This window comes from Haliaeetus albicilla, chromosome 24, assembly GCF_947461875.1.
Source record: "Haliaeetus albicilla chromosome 24, bHalAlb1.1, whole genome shotgun sequence".
In the NCBI taxonomy this organism is placed as follows: Eukaryota; Metazoa; Chordata; class Aves; order Accipitriformes; family Accipitridae; genus Haliaeetus; species Haliaeetus albicilla.
Genome location: NC_091506.1, coordinates 21,102,995 through 21,121,501, shown reverse-complemented (window position 1 = coordinate 21,121,501; position 18,507 = coordinate 21,102,995). Strand labels below are relative to the sequence as shown.

At 38.0% G+C, this 18,507-nt stretch overlaps 1 protein-coding gene across 2 annotated transcripts in view; it reads right to left on the bottom strand.

Moving 5' to 3' along the window:
* Nucleotides 1-18,507, bottom strand: part of IARS1 (isoleucyl-tRNA synthetase 1) — a 113,415-nt gene that overhangs the window by 9,075 nt on the left and 85,833 nt on the right. For both annotated transcript variants that reach the window (XM_069769732.1, XM_069769733.1), the window contains 6 exons: nt 12,343-12,517; nt 11,455-11,562; nt 11,074-11,174; nt 8,849-9,025; nt 4,996-5,107; nt 3,802-3,927 (listed from right to left, as the gene is read on the bottom strand). In XM_069769732.1, the coding sequence (XP_069625833.1) occupies nt 3,802-3,927; nt 4,996-5,107; nt 8,849-9,025; nt 11,074-11,174; nt 11,455-11,562; nt 12,343-12,517 (799 nt within the window). The remainder of the gene's footprint in view (nt 1-3,801; nt 3,928-4,995; nt 5,108-8,848; nt 9,026-11,073; nt 11,175-11,454; nt 11,563-12,342; nt 12,518-18,507) is intronic.

Sequence of the window (18,507 nt, the reverse complement as noted above, 5' to 3'; positions counted from 1 at the left end):
TTCAATGTTGCACTGAAAAACAGAGACATGACATATTGTAGCCTGCCTTAATACAAGTACTGCCTGATTTTGTGCCATTGTGCAACCCTAAGTACATCTTCATTACAATTAGAAAGCAAGATAATAAATTACTGCGAGTAAAGGGGACAGCCCTATAAACCACAGGAAGGAAAATAAGGAGCCAGAAATATGGTTTTACTGGGTCATAACTTTATTAACACCCATGGGAACAATTCAGCAACAATTTGTCCGGAGTGTGCGACCTTTCTTTGCAATTCCTCTTGGAGGGGCTGATACCAATCCCTTCCCTTTCCTAAAGGGACCCTGGAATGGCCATCAAGCCTCACCTAAAGAAACCCTGGAATCACCATTTGGCCTCACCTAACATTACCCATGCAAAGGCTGGGCAGATAAAGCAAAGGGATTGTACCCAAACCAAACATCAAGAATTTCAGTTCTATTCTCTAACATCTTTCAGAGCTGTTTTCTTTGTACATGCTTTCAACCCCGACTCCCCAGGGAGCCATATCTGCTGCTGACCAATACTTATTTGAGATCTCCGCCAAACAGTAACAGAAGTGCATTTGTTAATCTAATCTTTCCAAGGGAATTTCCATGTTGTTAATAAGTGGGCAGGAAAAAAACCTGCTCTGCCCAGACCACTTAACAAAGAGTGAAAGTTTAAAATCAGCACGCCAAGATGGGAAGTCCCAAAATGATACCTACAGAGCAAAAGCAACACGGAGAGGAAAGAAACAAAGTCTGCTGTAGTAACACAGCAGAAAAGAACCTTTGAGGAAGAGGCAAGGTTTAGATTTTCTTTACCACTTCCTTTAGGAATTCAGCATTAATAGATTTATGCTGCATCCTTTTGTCCTGTTAGTGGCAGAAAACAAACCAAAGAAGGAGTCAGACTGCTTATAATCTTAATGAGATGAGTTTCCCAACTCTTCCTGGCCTTCTGCGGGTCATGTCTTTATATCTGTGATGGTAATGAATTGTACTAGTACATACCCACCTCTGTAGGCACATACCGCACTGCTATGAAGTATATCACTACTATTTGGAAAAGGATTTCAAGGAAAACTATTTCCTCCTTTAAAACATAACCGAAACTTGAGGAAGATACTGAGGGATCCAAAATTTCCTATAAATCACCTATAACTGAAAGGAAAGAATAATCATTTTGTATGATGGAACTATTCAGTTCAGCTGAGCACAACTTGGAAAGAGGTTTTATCACAGTGACATAACGGATTACATCAGATATGAAAACCCCCAAAACATTCTTCTAGAAATACTTTCAGGAAAAGACAAGTAAGAAAACTAAAGACAGAGATGGTAACAGTGACATTACAGACACAAGTAAGACTATTCCCCTACTGATGTCATAGGTAGACATAAACCGGTGATCCTTTGCAGTCCTGTGGGCACCCCAAAACAGCCTTTCACAACAGCCAATTAAACTATCTCCCCCTTAGATGTTGCTTCAGCAATATTTCTATGAAACACACTAGCAAAAGTTTCTGTAGCTGTCCATTTTTGCAGTATTTTATAATTTCTTTGTGTAGTGGTACATTTCTTTCCTCCTCTCCAGGCTGATTTACGAACTTGGGAAGGCTCACTAGGCCTTAGCATAAGTGTAACGAGTCAGGCAGTTAAACGACCCTCGGCTGCGCCAGGACCTCTTACGCAGCTAACTAAGACAGGGAGATACGCTGTGCGTCTCGAGGACTCCTGCTGCCCGGTGAAGGTGGGGGGACGGGAGTAGAGATAGCCAGTTCTCATAACAACCGGCACCCAGTTCTTTCTCATAACAACCTTGAGACATTACAGTCCTCCCTTGGCAATCCTGGAGCATCCTGTGTCTGGGTTTTGAGTTATTCTCAAACAGTCTCGGAATTTTCCAGTGCAGCTGGGATTCTAGCAATTTGTTGATGACAAAAGTCAATCATCTCCCAAACCTATGAAGAGCGGTGCTAAGGGAGGCCATTTGAGCTCTCCTGGACTGCAGCGGGCTGCGACCAGCATCTCTGTCTGAGCAGGACGCCTCTCGGAGCTTGCAAGCTTTCCTATTTGCGAAAATTGGAGGTTTGTCGCCAAAAGCCAACACGGCCTGCACTGAGTCTCTCTGCTCCTTGAGGCTCGACCCTTTGCCCGTGGAGACAAATGCCAAAGCATTCGACATGAATATTTTCACTGACCTCAAGGGGTATTTCTAACAGGTATACCTCTTTTCTCTCTCTCTCTTATATGTATTTCTCTTAGTATCTTTATGCACGCATGTGTACTAACCTGAATAGTGTATAATAAGTAAGTTATAGCAAGTAGATTATAAGATACAATACTTTCAAATTTATACTTAAATTACTGTCGTGATTTTTTTATTCAACTGTGAATGAATTTTAGGCTGCTATTATAGTCATAACCCCTTTAGATATAAGCCATTGACCAAGTCTGGGACTAGGAGTCGATCCAGCCACACCTAGACTCCAACAGAAGTTTAGAAAGCAAGGGGGTCTTCTCTGAACCTCCTGACTCAACAGGAGGGTCTCCCTTACCCTTTCCCACAGTCCCTTTTACCCTGTTACGCTTTTGGTCCCTATATACAAAAGTTTAGTTTGATTCTGATTTAATTTTCCTGTGTGCATTTCATCCATGTACTAAGTAATAGAGTGAACCTTGCCATCGAATTCTGTGGTCGCACTTTTATACAAATGTCTATTACATCGTTTTCCTATTGCTAATACAATTGGAGGTGATTCTTTAAGCGATCCGAACCCCTCTCTCTCATTTTTTTAAATCCCCCCATGACACTTTGTCACTCATTTTAGACTTAATATGAATGGTGTGGAAACAGACAAAGTTTGAACTTCCAGATGTGCCTGTAAATAACACCAAGAACACACAAAGAGTTTACTATTACTGTTGAAACATCTCTAAAGTCATATCACGGCATGGCCACTGTTAAGTACTCTACTTCCTGTATTTCTTCACTAAAGCATTTGGTTATTAGTGTAATTTTGTTCTCAGTGTGCTGATTTTTAAGTTTAACTTTTTCTGATGTATTAAAATAGTATACGTAATGTAATAATAAAACAGCATCTTCATCTCAGGGGAGAGAATGCCAGTTTGCTGATACAGTCTCACAGTCACTAATCGCAACATCTTTCATAACATTTTTCTTCTGTTTCAGCTATATTATCTTTGTAATGAGCCAAACTATGATATAGCCTGTAAGTCTTTGTATAATCTATAGAAGATACTTTACATTCTCATGCCTTAACAGAGGCAAAGTTCAAGCTGCAAAAATACTCGATAGATTTTTCTAAAAAGAAAAAAATGCAGAGATTCTCAAGTTTCTCTAGGGTGAAAAAGCAACATTTTTTTTTCCTCTACAAATAACAGTTTGCATTCCATTTAAGTTCTCACCCTGCCTACTGAGGCATTAGGGGAAAAAAAAGCATGCAGAAGCTGATGGCAGCTTGCCATCAAATATATACCATAGCCTGGACCCCCTGGAAACACATTCTGAAATAAATCAGATTTTGTCCTGATGAGAACTGCAATGGAAATAACAGAAGAGATGAGCATCATTTAGCAGCAGCTTTTGGAAACATTTTGATATGACTATAAACACAGTCTCATAACCTAAGTACTATAAAATAGAATATTTCCTTATGCATTTTCTTGTCAATTTTGTATATATATAGAAAAATTATACAGTTAATAATTATACAGTAAGTAACTCCTAGCTGCTGCTAGAAAGAGTTTCAGTTTTCCTTGTCATACTCCATTTACCTGTTTTTCCATTAAAAATTGTCAGTTTTGAATTTTTAAGACCAAAAATGCAGGAGACAGCATCTACAAGTCCAGTGAAGTTTAAGGTATTATCTCCTTTTGGATTTTCCAGCAGCAACACACCATCTAAAACCGAAATTAAGACATTAAAATGTAGTTTGGAAGCAACATCCAAGTTTCAATGATCTTCTAATGTCGTCTTCTAATTACTTCCAGTGAGTTTCTAAGCTAACTTAAAACTGGGAACACTGCGTCTTCTAGAAATTTTTAGTAAGAAAGGGAAAGAAGAAAGAAAACAGGGAAATGGACTCAAATGTACTTCAGATTTAGAGTATGGAAGTTATATTTGTTTTTATTAACCAAGCAGTCAAATTTTTATGTCACTGAATTATAATCCAGTATTGTAGTGATTAAAAACTGACAGACTGCGTGCCCTCTGAGATGTTCACCAGCTTACATAGTTACATTCATTATTATTCAGTAAGCAACTTTGTAATCATGTTAAACAAGGCACACACCTACTTTGACACATAAACTGTAAACGCGTTGGAAAAAAAAGTTCCAGAGAGTGCATTTAGTTTTCTCTCCTTTTAATATATAACTCAACCTTGTAATACTTTTAACAATATCACTGCACTCATCTTTTCATTATCCAAGACACAGTCATTATATTCTCTGGTTTTAAGTATTCTTTTCAGCTCTATACTTAATATCCAAGTTTGTCAAAAAGAGCATCTCCTCCACAGAAAGGCATCACCTACATTTACAGTAGTGTAATGTAGGTGTACGGTACAGATTTACTACAACGTAGGTGTACAGTACAGTAGGTGTACATGTACAGTACAGATTTACTACATCAAGAATTAAAATTTCTCAAGGTACACACTTGGAGAGCGGGTGAACATACACACACAAATACAGAGTGTATAGATATTCATGTGCAAACCCTTCTGCAGAATATAAATAATTCACATGCACCCCTGAGTATTTACTTCAGGTCCACATCAGAAGACATCACAGACAACATGTGGTTTTGCTCTTAATAAACTTATTTTCAAGAATTATTTAAAGCTACTATTGGCAGGGAGTTCGCACCATCTTTCCAACAAATTCGTGGCTCCAACATTCATCACACTCTTTTCCAAACAATCTTTTAACACCACCACTGACAAATCAAACCCAGTACATTCCTACCTTGCTCTGCCCCATTAACACAAACTTTGAGGTTGACGTAGGCACAGGCTGGACCAACGCACTGACACAAACCACCTCGGACGAGTGTAATTTCTAGCTCTGATCCCTTCAGCTGAAGAAAGAAGATTATGATGATTATTTGAATATGGTTTTATTAAAGAAACACAAAGTATTTTCCTTCAATAAATAACATTAAGATTGTGTCTTATGATCTTAAACGCGACTTACAATTAAAAAAGCAACTCTTGCGACGTCTTCCTTCAGAGTGCTTCAAATATGAATTTGCCTTTAATATATGTTAAAGATATAGCAGTATTTAACACATAAGAAAAACAGAGTGTAATAAACAGCCTAATTTGCACAAGTGATGAGCAGTGATGACAGCCTCCCAAAATATAATCCAAAAGTGAATATACTTGAGAGGAACACTCTTCCAGCGGTAATTCAGGGTATCTGAAGGCGGGACCCTGCCCTCAGTCACTCTCTGGAGAAGCCTTCATCCGTCTCCAAGCGGCTACCGAGAACAACCAGGGGCAGCAGTTGCCTTGATATCAAGTCAGCCTTTGTGACCACCACCCCATTACCTGTTAGTGAATCAATTAAAACTTGAAACACTCCATCCAGAAACGGAACGTGTATCTTAATGTGCAGATGAGACACAGGATGAAAAGACTTGAGAATCTGCGGCAATAGTACAGAAACAGACTTATTTTGTAGAGGCCTTAAACCGCAGCTTTAAGACTACGGTTTTTCTAAGCGCAGGTCTTTTCCTGAGCTAAGTACAGGCTAGAATTACTCCTGCACCTACACCAATTTTCATGAGAAGCACACCTTAAAAGATCTCTTAATTAAAATTTTTGATTAAACAAGCATCATCCAGAAATCACTTAATATGAACAACTAGTACTATGTGGCCATTTTAGCCAATTTTTTTGTACATTTAGAGAGTCTTTGGTAAGAGTCACAGTCCAAAGAGTGAACAAACTTGGAAGTGCCACTCTTTACTGAGCTCCTATTACAGAGTAGGGAGAGACACCTGGAGCAGCTAATCTCATTTTGTGTTTATCCACTCTACCAGCAATTAAAAATACATTCTTCAAGTAGCTGCTTTTCCATCCCAGTATTTTCTGAGCAATTGCTGATTTTTTTTGTTGACTCTCAGAGCAAGTCTTTGGGAGAGGAGTTCATAATTAAGGCCTGGTATCAAAAATTGGTCCAGGATAATTTCACAGAAATAATGATCCCAAAGGTAATCAAAATACTTGTAGAAAAGACAGACTGCATTGCATTTTGGCCCCAGTCTTCACATATATCCAACATCACGCAGACTTCTGTTACTCCTTTTAATAACTTCTAGAAATTTGATGCAATGATCCTGTTGCAGTTGACAACTTAACGCACTCAGGTGTGGAATTACACACTTTGTTCTTTTAATTTGCATCTGCTTTTATATCTGAAAGCATGTAATGGTCACTAAAGCATTTTCCATGTCAATGCTGCTTATCAGCCCCCACCAACAGAAGACAGTTGATGCACAATTCAATCTGAATTCACATCTTCATAGTCTTTATGCCTGAAACTGCTAGTACAAAATGCAATGCCGTTATGACCAACAAAGACTACTAACCACAGCCATGTCTGATGCACCAAACTACAAATTCATTGCACACAGCTGCAGCTGTCCTCCACTCTCCGCAAAGGGCCAAACTTCTACACTGAAAAGATTTCTCAAGAAGGGCTTTTTCATTTCAGGTATTTTTATGCACTGCTCTTAAGGTGACAAGCTAGTTGCAGCAGAACAGAGAGTCAAACATCTGCCCGAAGCAATCCATCTCTGCAGTCCCAGGAAGCGAGACTTCCAAGGAAGACTTTACAGTTGTGCTAAAATCTCAGTCATTTGTTTCTCTCTGCAACCTCTGTTTCAAAGTCTAAGTACGTGACTAACAATTCAGAGGCACATCAAGTCTGTAAGCACAGTAACCATCTAAATATGCAGAAGGCAACCCAGGCGGCAAAGACCACAGATTGACTCCATAGGGAGGTACTTTGTAGTGATTGAGGCTCCTTCAAGTAAAATAATAACAATCAACTCTGCATTTACTTAAAAAGTTTTTCTTCGCCTCCATTTACCACACATAATCTATATAGCTTCAGTACACAGAACTCGCAATAACTCCCTGCTAACGGTTTTGTTTGAAAAAATTTCCATATCCAAGATTTTAAGCTGACAGGTAGGCACTCTCAGCTGTATGACTGTTACAAGATGACTGCATTTCTATAAACTTCGTCATCAATTGCAATAGTCACACAGAACCGTCTGTTGTGTATAGTGTTATTCCAGTTAAAATTTTTTAGGTTTTCCCAGTCTGATATGTAACATTTGCGCAAATGCATAGCCTGATCCACAAACGTCCTATCTCTGGTTTACATGCTAGCTCATCATTTCCAAAACCAAACGCATGTCTGGTCTTTGCTGACATCCAGACAACAGCTATCAATTACATCCATAATAACCAGCACCTTCTGTCAGGACAAGATTTCATCTTTACGTAGACAGCGTTATGTAAAACTAATCCAATAGACTCATCTTTCATCTTTCCACAATGTTTTTCTTCACTAGAATCTGCTAAATTAAGGTTTAGAAAACAGAAAAATAATAGAGGGGGACGGGATGACGGACTATACTTGCACAGGCATGTAAGCTTTCATGGAAGGACACAGTGACCAACATTAAAGCCCATGTACTAGGCAATTTCAGAGGCACACATTCAGACAAGTGTTTCCCAGCACTACACGTTTTTTTCCAGCTGCTTTTACATTCTATTTCAGATTTGATGTTGACTTAACATCAAACTGTCCATCAGCAGCATCCCAATCAAACAAGGACTTAGAAGAAATAGCAAAATATTTTCACCAATTTCTCAACCACGATATTTTCCACTTTTATGCAGTGTTTTCCCCTGTGTTTGTCACTAGATTAAACTAATAGTTTTGAAAAAGGCCAAACAGAGCTTTGTTTCAAATCTGTACAACTTTAGAAGTGTAATTAGTAAGTATAAAACACTTCCTTTACACATACTGTTATTACAATGGATAAAATATGCGCTTTCCTTTCTGCTATTCTCAGACCCACAAGCCATTCTGTAAATCAAAGTTTCAGTTTGATATATCCTAAGTTCTTGTCTTTCTGGTCTAGCATGACATTTAGATTGAAGAATATTTCATCCACAATGCTGCTAGGAATGCCTTTTGAATATAGTAAGTTTGAATAAAACCATGGCAAAAATATTCTCAAAACATGTCAGAAGAAACAATCAAAGAAAACAAAGCAAATAGTTCAAATCTGCTGCTGAAAGAATAAACCATCTGCGAAACTGTGCTGTTACAAAAGACTGAACTTTAGCAACACGGGGGAGAAAAAATAAGCGTCCTCAAACATTAATAACTGAAGTTGGTCTTAAGCCAAAAGGCAAAATTTAGCCTCGAAGGAGAACAGTTTTAATATGAAAGTCTATTAACTTAAAGAAATCAGAGCAACAATATTTTTGCTGTCTAAACAATGCACTAATCCAAGTACAAATAACTGTGCGTATTAAGCTTACACAAACAACTACTTAAGATATTTATTTTGGTACCCAAGCGGCTTCATTTTCAAAAATACTACACATACAGAACCCAACTATTTTCTTTTTTAAACCAGAAAGACTAATATGCAAATTTATAAATATGAAACAACATCCACTATATCCCACAAATAAATATTGGCGTACAATTTTTCTGTAATTGAAGCACTTTGTGCCATTAAAAGCAGATAACAAAATGAACTATGCAGTCAATGCTTTTTCCTTCTTACCTGGGTTGTTTCCTGGATGAGAACTTCTTTTGAGGTAGGCACTGGGTAAGGCTTCAGGGCAGCCTTTACAGTTGCAAAAATGAAATCCTTATGTTCCTTAATAACAGTATCCAGGTAGTCACCTTCTGGATGTGATCTGTAGTAAATGGTAATCTCATCTGTAGGAACCAGATTTCGCTGTAGGATACACCAAATATGCTATTAGTGACAGCAAGAATGACTTTCACATACACAAACTAAAAGAAGAACACTCGTTAAGTTAAAGAAAAAAATATCTTAGATATTTACCAGATATTTGTTAAAAGTTTCCACAAAAGATTTAGAATAAAACAATTCTTTTGTCAGAAGGGCAAGAAAGAGGCTTGAAAAGTGGTGAGTTTTTCTTCAAAAGGTAATGACCAAACAGTGTACCTTACTCAAAATGTCTCACTTCCAAATTCATTTACCAGTTCACCCCCTTAGTGAGCTGAAAGCCTACGAAATTTATTAAAAGCTTTTCTTGATGCACGAGAATTTTACTAGCAGTTACACATCCTGTTAGCCTGAAATTAAGCCCTCGGTTCTTTATTGAACAGTTGCTCAATCAGTGACATTTTCTTAACACCCAACAGTCTCCAAGCCATTTTAGTATTATTTTGGAAGGTGGTGACCAGACTTTTGAGTTTTCTGTCACAGCTCACATACTAACATATACTTCAGGAAAAGAACAATTAATTTGAATGGTACGCTTATTAAAGTTGAATTAAAGCAAAATTCTGCTTCATAAGAAAATGGTTTCAAGGAAAACAACAGCAGCACCAAGAAAACTTTATTTCTAAAATCTGCTAAAAATAAGAACTGCCCTAATGCCAGTAATAGTTACTGTGGATCTGGAATCTGTATTTTTATTACGTGCACACTTTTATAACAGGAGTGGGAATGAAAGAATGACAGAATAAATGCACATTAGCATCATGTTAATTATTAGGCAAGATTAAGTATTTTGATATACATTTAAGTGAGAATAAATTATGGCTTTATGTCATTACAAAAGTAAATTTAAATCATCCAGTAACTTATGAGAGAGCTTTCTTTTTATGGCTATATTCCTTTCTGGTTTTATTTTACACAGAAATTAATCTACATAGGTGTTTTAATATATATTACATATATACATGTAACTATTTTGGTACAAAATTGTCATTTTTCAGTCTTATATTGAAGATTCATGCAGTCTTAACTGTACAGATATCTTTTCCCAAAAACATGTCCCATGAAAATTTTCTCTACACATCATTTAGAGCTCTTGCAAGAGTTCTTCAGGCGTAAGTCTGAAAAAGACACAAATTCCAGCACATTGTGACCAAGTTAGTCGAGTAGGAAAACCCTACATATATCATAGAACAACACGTTCCACGTCTGCAATGTGTATGTGCATGAGGGGACAGGGGATTGTTTAGGTTTGCGTGCTGGTTTTTTTTAAACTTGCGGGTTCTGAAAGCTTTAGAATTCTTTGTACCAAGTTCAATATTACTTAATGTCCTCTCCAGATGAAAGGCTTTGTAGGCTTGTCATCACCTCCACAACGGCCACACTTCCTTGGCACAAAATGGAGATAACGAGTGCAGCTCTTTCTGGATTAGTATTGTAGAGAGAAGGACGTTACATTGGTTCAAAGCGCTTTAACATCAAGGTCAGACGGCATCATTTGTATGTATGCTGAGAACAATTTAGAGTGGAATCATTAATGTAGGTATCAGTGCCCGAAATGCCTCCTGCAATTTGCTAAGACACGAGTTTGTTTCTTTTAGCAGTCCTAGGCTCAGACGTCTTGGCTCTCACCAGCCCAGCTGACGTAACACACCGGAACCGAAACGGAACAGAACGTGATTCTTGGCAGGAGGCAGGCAGGCCTGAGAGCTGCTTAACTGGGACTGAACCAGTTATTAAAGAACTGTGGCTGAAGATAGAAAACAAGAGGACCTCAGTAAAATAAATAAATTAGTTAATTGACTATGGATGATGTATAGCAAGCTCATTGTTCAACTCGAGTTACTTAGGAATATGGGAATTCAAAATGAAAATAATGATTTGCAATCATTTATGTCCGATCAGGAAGCTATATATGAGCAATAAATGATACAGGGCTTCATGTTTAATTAAAAAGGTCAGTTTCCGCTGCATATTGCCCAAAGATTGCTTAAAAGTAAATTAAAATGTCTTGTTCCAAACTATTGCTTCCTAACCTTTTTACGAAGCTTCTGGATGCGATTAATCACTTCCCGGGCAACTCCTTCATCCACCATGGACTGGTCCGGGGTAACATCTAGCAGAACTAAAACCTGAGGTAATGCACAGAAGACAGCTGAATAGGTGACAAACTTGAAACAAGCTACTATTAACTCACTCAGAAGCTCAGGTACACTCTTAGAGCTCCTCACTTACAAAATATCATGTTGAAGAGAGTACTTAATCTCCAAAATTCAGAAGATAGTTCAACAAATTCCAGGAGCCTACCTGAACAAACAAAGCCACCCCAGCTTTCACCTCACTATTTTCATATTACTTCTAGAGGAACTCTTCCCTTAATCAAAAAAAAAGAAGAAATAACCAACAAAGTACCTGAGCATCGGAATGTGCCTCAAACTGGGCAGATCCTCCCGCAACCTGATCAAAGGTATACATGAGACGAAGATCTTCCCCATGGAGTTCATGTCCTTCTACAACAATGGTGCCTGCAGAATTGGCAGATGAAGAGCATCTCTTACAATCAGAGTAAAAAAAATTCTTTTAAATTCAAAAAAGCTTTAAATAAGTATCAGACTGCAAATAGATGAAATGCAGTATATTTGTGACACAGTTAAACAGCAGTTAAGCACTAATAAGAAACACTGAAGTACCCCACATTCAGATTTTTCACACAAGCACTTCTACAGGCAGCAGAACTCACTCAAATGCAGACACTTCTGCAACTGTTTGTGTACTGTTTGAATGAAACGGAATAAAACTTAAAAATAACCTGTACATTCAACTAAATCAAAATTTACATTTCAGCAGTTAAACAGCTATAGCTGGAAAATTCACACCCACTTGTAAATCTGTAATTGAAGCAATGCTTTTAGAATAAAAACTATTGCACATATACTTGTTCAAATCTGATTTGGTCTTATGGAACAGCTTAGTCTCTACTTCATTTTGGCCTTACCATAGCACTGAAACAGGAGAACAGTGTGAGATTAGTCTACACAGCCACTTCTAATCTGTCAGCAAAACAACAAAACCAACGTTTCTCCTATTCTCATTAACATAAAATTTAATAGGGATAACAACAGGGAAGTAGGCCTTAAGTGCCCTAAGCCCACAGAAGGATACTTTTCCGTCTGTTCCTGCAAATGCTCAATAAACACACACAAATCAAGTGCAATTGCTTGATTTTTTTTCTGATGAGCCAAAGGATTTTGGATCTTTTTTTTGGTCAACATTACCATCGTTTAGTGGTTTGTACCACTACATACCTGTTGCCTGGAATTCTTCCAGCTGCTCACTCTTCAGCTCTTTGATTGCAGCCATGACAAGCTTAAATGCACCTTTCAAACGCTTCCCAAGCACCATGTGATCTGGTTCTGCTCTCAGCCGGACTCCATATTTATCTTTATTAGTAGATAGTGTCACTTGACGTACATTTAGTTCCTATATAAATACACCAAGAGAAAAGAAAAAAAAAAAGAAGATAAAGAACAGCCACCTCTGACAGCTGTGGAAAGGGTACAAAACCAGGGGCCACAGTAGTAGGGAAGTCATAAGTCTCAAGCTGCAAATTTTTTATATGGCTGTCGCTATGAACTAAGTCATTTGCCAACACTGGAAGAGCAAACAAACCCAACCAATACTGAAACTACCCTTCAGCAGAAGATCCTATCCTCCGCTTCAGCCTTTAGGTAGACATTTCTGTGTTATTAATAGACACCAGTCAACTCTTAACTCAAATCAGATCCCTATTCAACAGCCTTTTTTATTTTACCGTAACAACTGCCTGAAGAGATAAAAGTACTACCTTTGTGTGCGATGGCATTAGAAAATGGCCTGGCAAAATTCAAGAACAATTTTGCTGAAATAGTCCTTTCAGTATGCATTTAGCCAGAAAACTATAACCGACAATTTTATGTTTTAGGTTGTACAAATGCTACTGCCTCATTTTGTCTCTTTCCTTATCTGTTTATTCTAGGTCCTTACTGTTCAAAAAAGCACCTTGCTCATAAAAACTTCTGTCTATGCCCTGCAGCACAAGATCAGCGTGCTGGAACAGACAAAAAAAGCTTATAAAACTTGCATCAACTTCAGGAGGGGCCCCAGACCAAGGATGTTATTTTGCCACTACATAAAACGTGGGCACGCCCGAGTTTCTAAGTAATGCGTGCAGTTTTTGTCCCCATATCTGAAGGGGAATATAGTAGTGCTGTGGGAAGTTTTACAGAACTACTGATTAAGAAGAGATCTTTGCTACCACATGAGGTAAGACCAAGGCTAGAACTCTTTGGAGAGAAGAAAGCTGAAGGGGAATATGATTGAGGTTTAAAAAACTATGGAAAAGGTGGGTAAGGAATGTAAAACTGTTATTCACCAAAACCCAAACCACCCCTCAAGTAAGGAAGCATGCAATGGAAATAGTAGGACATTGGTTTAAAAGAGATATACAAGTAGTTAACACTTGGAACTTGATGCCACAAGAGGAGGTAAGCAGGAGCGTACCACGAAGTTCCAAAAGGAATTAAGCTCATAACAGTAGGCACATGAAAAGATGTTAAAGGGAACAGGCAGGCATGTGCCCTTGAGTATCTTTAATACACTAGCTGCAGATGGTGACCACGACAGGAGCCTACTGCAAGAAGTGGCCAGATGCTTGTGCTTTCTCTAAGAGGACTCTACCATTGCAGGAGAAAGTACGATGTGCTAAGATGAGCTGTGAGTCTAAACCACTAAGTAATTTCTTACATTCTTAAGCACAAATATATCCCTCATCACAAAGACATTAAAAATCACTATTAAAAAAACCCTACAAACCTTATTACACACCCTGACCATCATACAATGCCAAATTTGAAAATACACAGCAAACCACTCCACACTTAATTCTGTCCAATGAACAAATGCATTACACACGTTATTAATAACATCAAGAAATAATGTCTTGGTATACCTCCTGTAAATAACAGCACTGTATCCCAGTGTTATTTTGTGTCTTCAGGAGAGCTTGTTTTTTCCTGCTTTGTAAAGCCAAGTAAGAAACACACACAAGGCAGGATTTTATACCTGAATTCCCAGTTTCACAGTCTCACTCTCTATTCTTGGTGTGACGTACCAGGGACAGATCTTGGGAAGTTTTAATTGCTGACATGCAACTCTACTACAGGTACAAACCTGCACATATCAGGAGCACGTTTCACTATAATTCAGCAGGTTTTGTCTGTCAGGCTGTCCAATACATGAAGCATTTTGTGTTTAAATCTCCACTAGAAGGTTGTTAGAGTTCACATCAACGTGATACAGAATCACCAAGTGCATTTGGCAAGCAAGCTACTCCAAGTCATTTAGGAAGCAGAAGTAAATGGTAGCGTCAGCATGACAGGACTAGCAAGTAGCCAAACATTTAAACTGAGAAGTAATGCTTAAATACAACCTCTGAGCTACAGCTTAATTGCCTAGGAAGTGCTACTGACATGAGGAGCCAAGAATACTGAATCTAATTTTATTTAACACATCTTTTAGGAGATCTAATGAAAATTATGTACTTCAGAAATTCAGCTTTAATGGGGTGCTGTTGGAAGTGAGCCCACAAGTGGTAAATGACACCCTTGTGGAGAAAAACAGATAACCAAAAAAATAGCACCAACTGAAAGATGATTTGAGGCCTGATTAGATAAATTGCATACAAGCCAACTCCACCAGGACAAGTTTTCTATGCTAATTAGATTAGGAAACCGTTCTTCTGTATACATTATCAAGTAAAAAAAAAAAGAGTGACTCTTCAAAAAAAAAAGTAAGCCTGTATCTTAGGTCTGTTTACATCTGTCTCAATATAGTGCTTTGACTTAAAGTAGTTCTTATCTTCCCAATAAATCAAAATTAGCTCCTTAACACATCTTTCAAGTCTCATACACACAAACTGAGGCAACCAGTCCTTCCCATTGCCAGTGAAAAGACCTGTGGATTCAGGCATTCCTATGTACAAGGGCTTTTTGTTGGTGCCATGTGCCAGCCATGATCAGATCGACCAGCAGCCCAACTACACTCAATTCTCAGAACAGAGAAAGAGAAATGCCAGTGCTGTGCTTCAGCTGGTCTAGGCTCTCTAAGCTAACATCCTAAAAAAGAAAACAAATATTGATTATGTAATACTGTAAGAAACAAAATACTGAAGGACCATACAACTACCACAGTTCATGCATCAGTTAATTCAGCCCACTCATGGATGTCAAGGTTTAACCCCAGCCTGCAACCAAGTACCACGCAGCCGCTCGGTCACTTCCCCCCCTCAGTGGGATGGGGGAGAGAATTGGGGAGAAAAAGTAAAACTCATGGGTTGAGGTAAAAACAGTTTAATAGGACAGAAAGGAAGAAAATAATAATAATGATGATGATAATAACAACAATAATAAAATGACAATAGTAATTAAAAAAGAATTGGAATATACGAAACAAGTGATGCACAATGCACCACTCACCGACTGATGAGTTCCCAAGCAGCCATCCGCACCCCCAGACCAACTCCCCCCAGTTTACATACTGGGCATGACGTCACACGGTCTGGAATACCCCTTTGGCCAGTTTGGGTCAGCTGTCCTGGCTGTGTCCCCTCCCACCTTCTTGTGCCCCTCCAGCCTTCTTGCTGGCTGGGCATAAGAAGCTGAAAAACCCTTGACTTGGTCTAAACACTACTTATCAACAACTGAAAACATCAGTGTGTTATCAACATTCTTCTCCGACTGAACCCAAAACACGGCACTATACCAGCTACTAGAAAGAGAACTGACTCTATCCCAGCCGAAACCGGGACAATGGACTCAGTCTACTACATTACTGTAACACCATTAACGTTATGAAATACTGGTAGACCTTGGATTTGATGAAAAGTCAATTTTCTCTGTTTTATCATAACCATACATAGGGGCCGGGGTTGAAGGGCATACAAAAGTCTGATGTAAACAAGATTCTGATTGTGCATAGAGTAAAATTTACTCAAATAAAACCTTTCCCTGGAAGCAGTTAGGTAAAGAAGTCCTGAACTAGGCTTGTAAAAGGCCTCAAATACTAATGAATAAAATGCAACTGTGTTCAGTTGCTAAAAGCCTTCTGGATTTACTTCATTTTGTGAGCTTGGCCATTTCTGCATGACAACTCTATACTCTGGACAGTTCCAATATTAAAATCCATTTGTTTAAATGATTTGCTATGTTCTGATGATGAGAGAGTACGACTGCAGATCAAAGACTACGGCTACTTCTGAAAAAGCAATGAATGAAATTTTCTAAGGATTGACAAGTGTATTTTCCAAATTCTTTTGTCAGCAACAGCATGAAATTAAATGGTGTAATTTTTCTTACAGATTACCTCTGGCACCTGCAAATTTACTAAAAACACACTTCTGGCAATAACTAAAGGTTCTAAAGGTCTGAATATGTAGGAGGTTGATGAACAAAGCTGCAAATACAGCCTAAGTAATATTACCCAGTCTGCCTGTATTCATTGACCTCTTTAGCTCTGAACCATCCCAGTAAACAACTAGATTGACTGCTATGCAATACAATAAAACACATACTAAGCTTCAGCATCAACTTGTTGAATTTTAAGATACGTAATAAAAATAGGACAATAGACAGTATTTTGTATTTGTGCTTCCATAAAGGTATTTGAGTTTCTTGTAACTCATCTACTCATGAGACATATCTTAACTTTGTTTGCAGTAGCAAATGAACATAAATTAAGACATACTTTTGTACAATCCAATTATGTAATAATTTATCAAATTGTTAGGTTCCTTTGTTACCTTTTACTAGCTGTAGAAGTTGACAGCAAATTTTGTCGGCTATCTTTTTGGAAGTAACTTGAGCAAGCAAACCTCATCTCCCTTAAAATTGGATTACGTAAAATCCACAAATCCAGTTTTCAGATCAAGCAAACATGATAGACAATAACCTAAATTTCACAAAATTCTGCTATTGAAAAGATCCATGTATTGAAATGATTAATAATAATAGCAACTCTGAAGTGAAGCATCATAACTGCCAAGTCTAAGAGAAATAATCAATACGTTAACATGACAGAAAAGCCTTAAAATCCCACTTGCAAATGAATTACGATTTTTTTAAATTAAAATTCCTTTAGTGCACAATTCTTAAGAATTTAAGTCCCATAAAACTAAACTAAAAGCAAGTAACTAAAAGGAATAACTAAAAGCAAGAAGCGTACATGCCATTTCTGGACAAGGGAGAAAATCCTTAGATACTGTACTGCCAGTGCTTATTATAATAGAAAAAGACCTTACATCTCACTTCTCTTTGAAGACCTGTTTCACTGACTTTAGAGAATGCAAAATGTTACAAACACTTATGGAAGAAAAAAGAAAAAAATCTATTACATGGAAAGCATCATAACCTTATGCTTCACATACTACCAGCAGCATGCCTTAGTACAGCCATTGGAACTGACTGTCATGAACGTATATAAAATGATCTGAAAATTGACAGATTGTGACAAATGAAAGACGATAGGAAGGTCAAAGGTCAATTATTAGTAGAAATAAATTTTATTTAATAAACCAGAGACCATTAAACAGACACACAAACTAAAGACAGATTGCTGAACCCACCAGTCCTATATTACATCAGCTCTTAAGAAGTATAGAGGTCCTAAGGTGAAACAAAGAAAGAATTTCCTGAAGACAGAAATGAGACAGTAAGTTCCTCTGCAGTGTCAGATTCAAAGCTTCAGTGCTGTGGACGGAGCTGAAGGAAAGGAACCACCCTGAACTGTGGAGAATCCCTACATTTCCCACCTGATTACTCTGCTTGGACGCCTAGAAACCATACACTAATATGACAGTAGCTGAGAAGTACACTGAAGGTAAAACAGAACAAAGAATTAAGTTAAAACAGTAATCTCTTTTTAGTATATAGGCTACAGGCACTTAAAATACAGGAAGAGGGCAGACTTCAGAGGATAATGAAAAGTACACTCTATGGCTCACCTTTCCAGATGCGAAGTTATCAGGGGAAGGAAGGGAAGGAAGTCTTTCATAAACTGTTCAGATGTACAACTACATTGCTGTTCAAATTTTTTTTTTCCTTCTAGTTTCTGCTCATTTAAACAGAGATTGTTTCAAACAAGTAGATTTGAGAGGGCAAGACATGAGAAGGCTAAGCTTGCAGTTCACAGGCATTCAGAAACTGTATTAAGACTTCTACATGAAATCTCTTCTAACAGTTAAGGAGTTGATATTTGGGGGCGGGGAGGCGGTTAGTTTTTGTATTACATTGTACTTAACTTCTCTAACAAGGACCTTGCATTGAGGCTAGTATCCCTTCCTCAGAAACATTTTTATTAGGAGGTCTTGAATGGGGAAGATCATCGGAACAACTACCTAGGTGTTTTTTTTTGCAAGACCACTCCTTCAGTTCTCATCC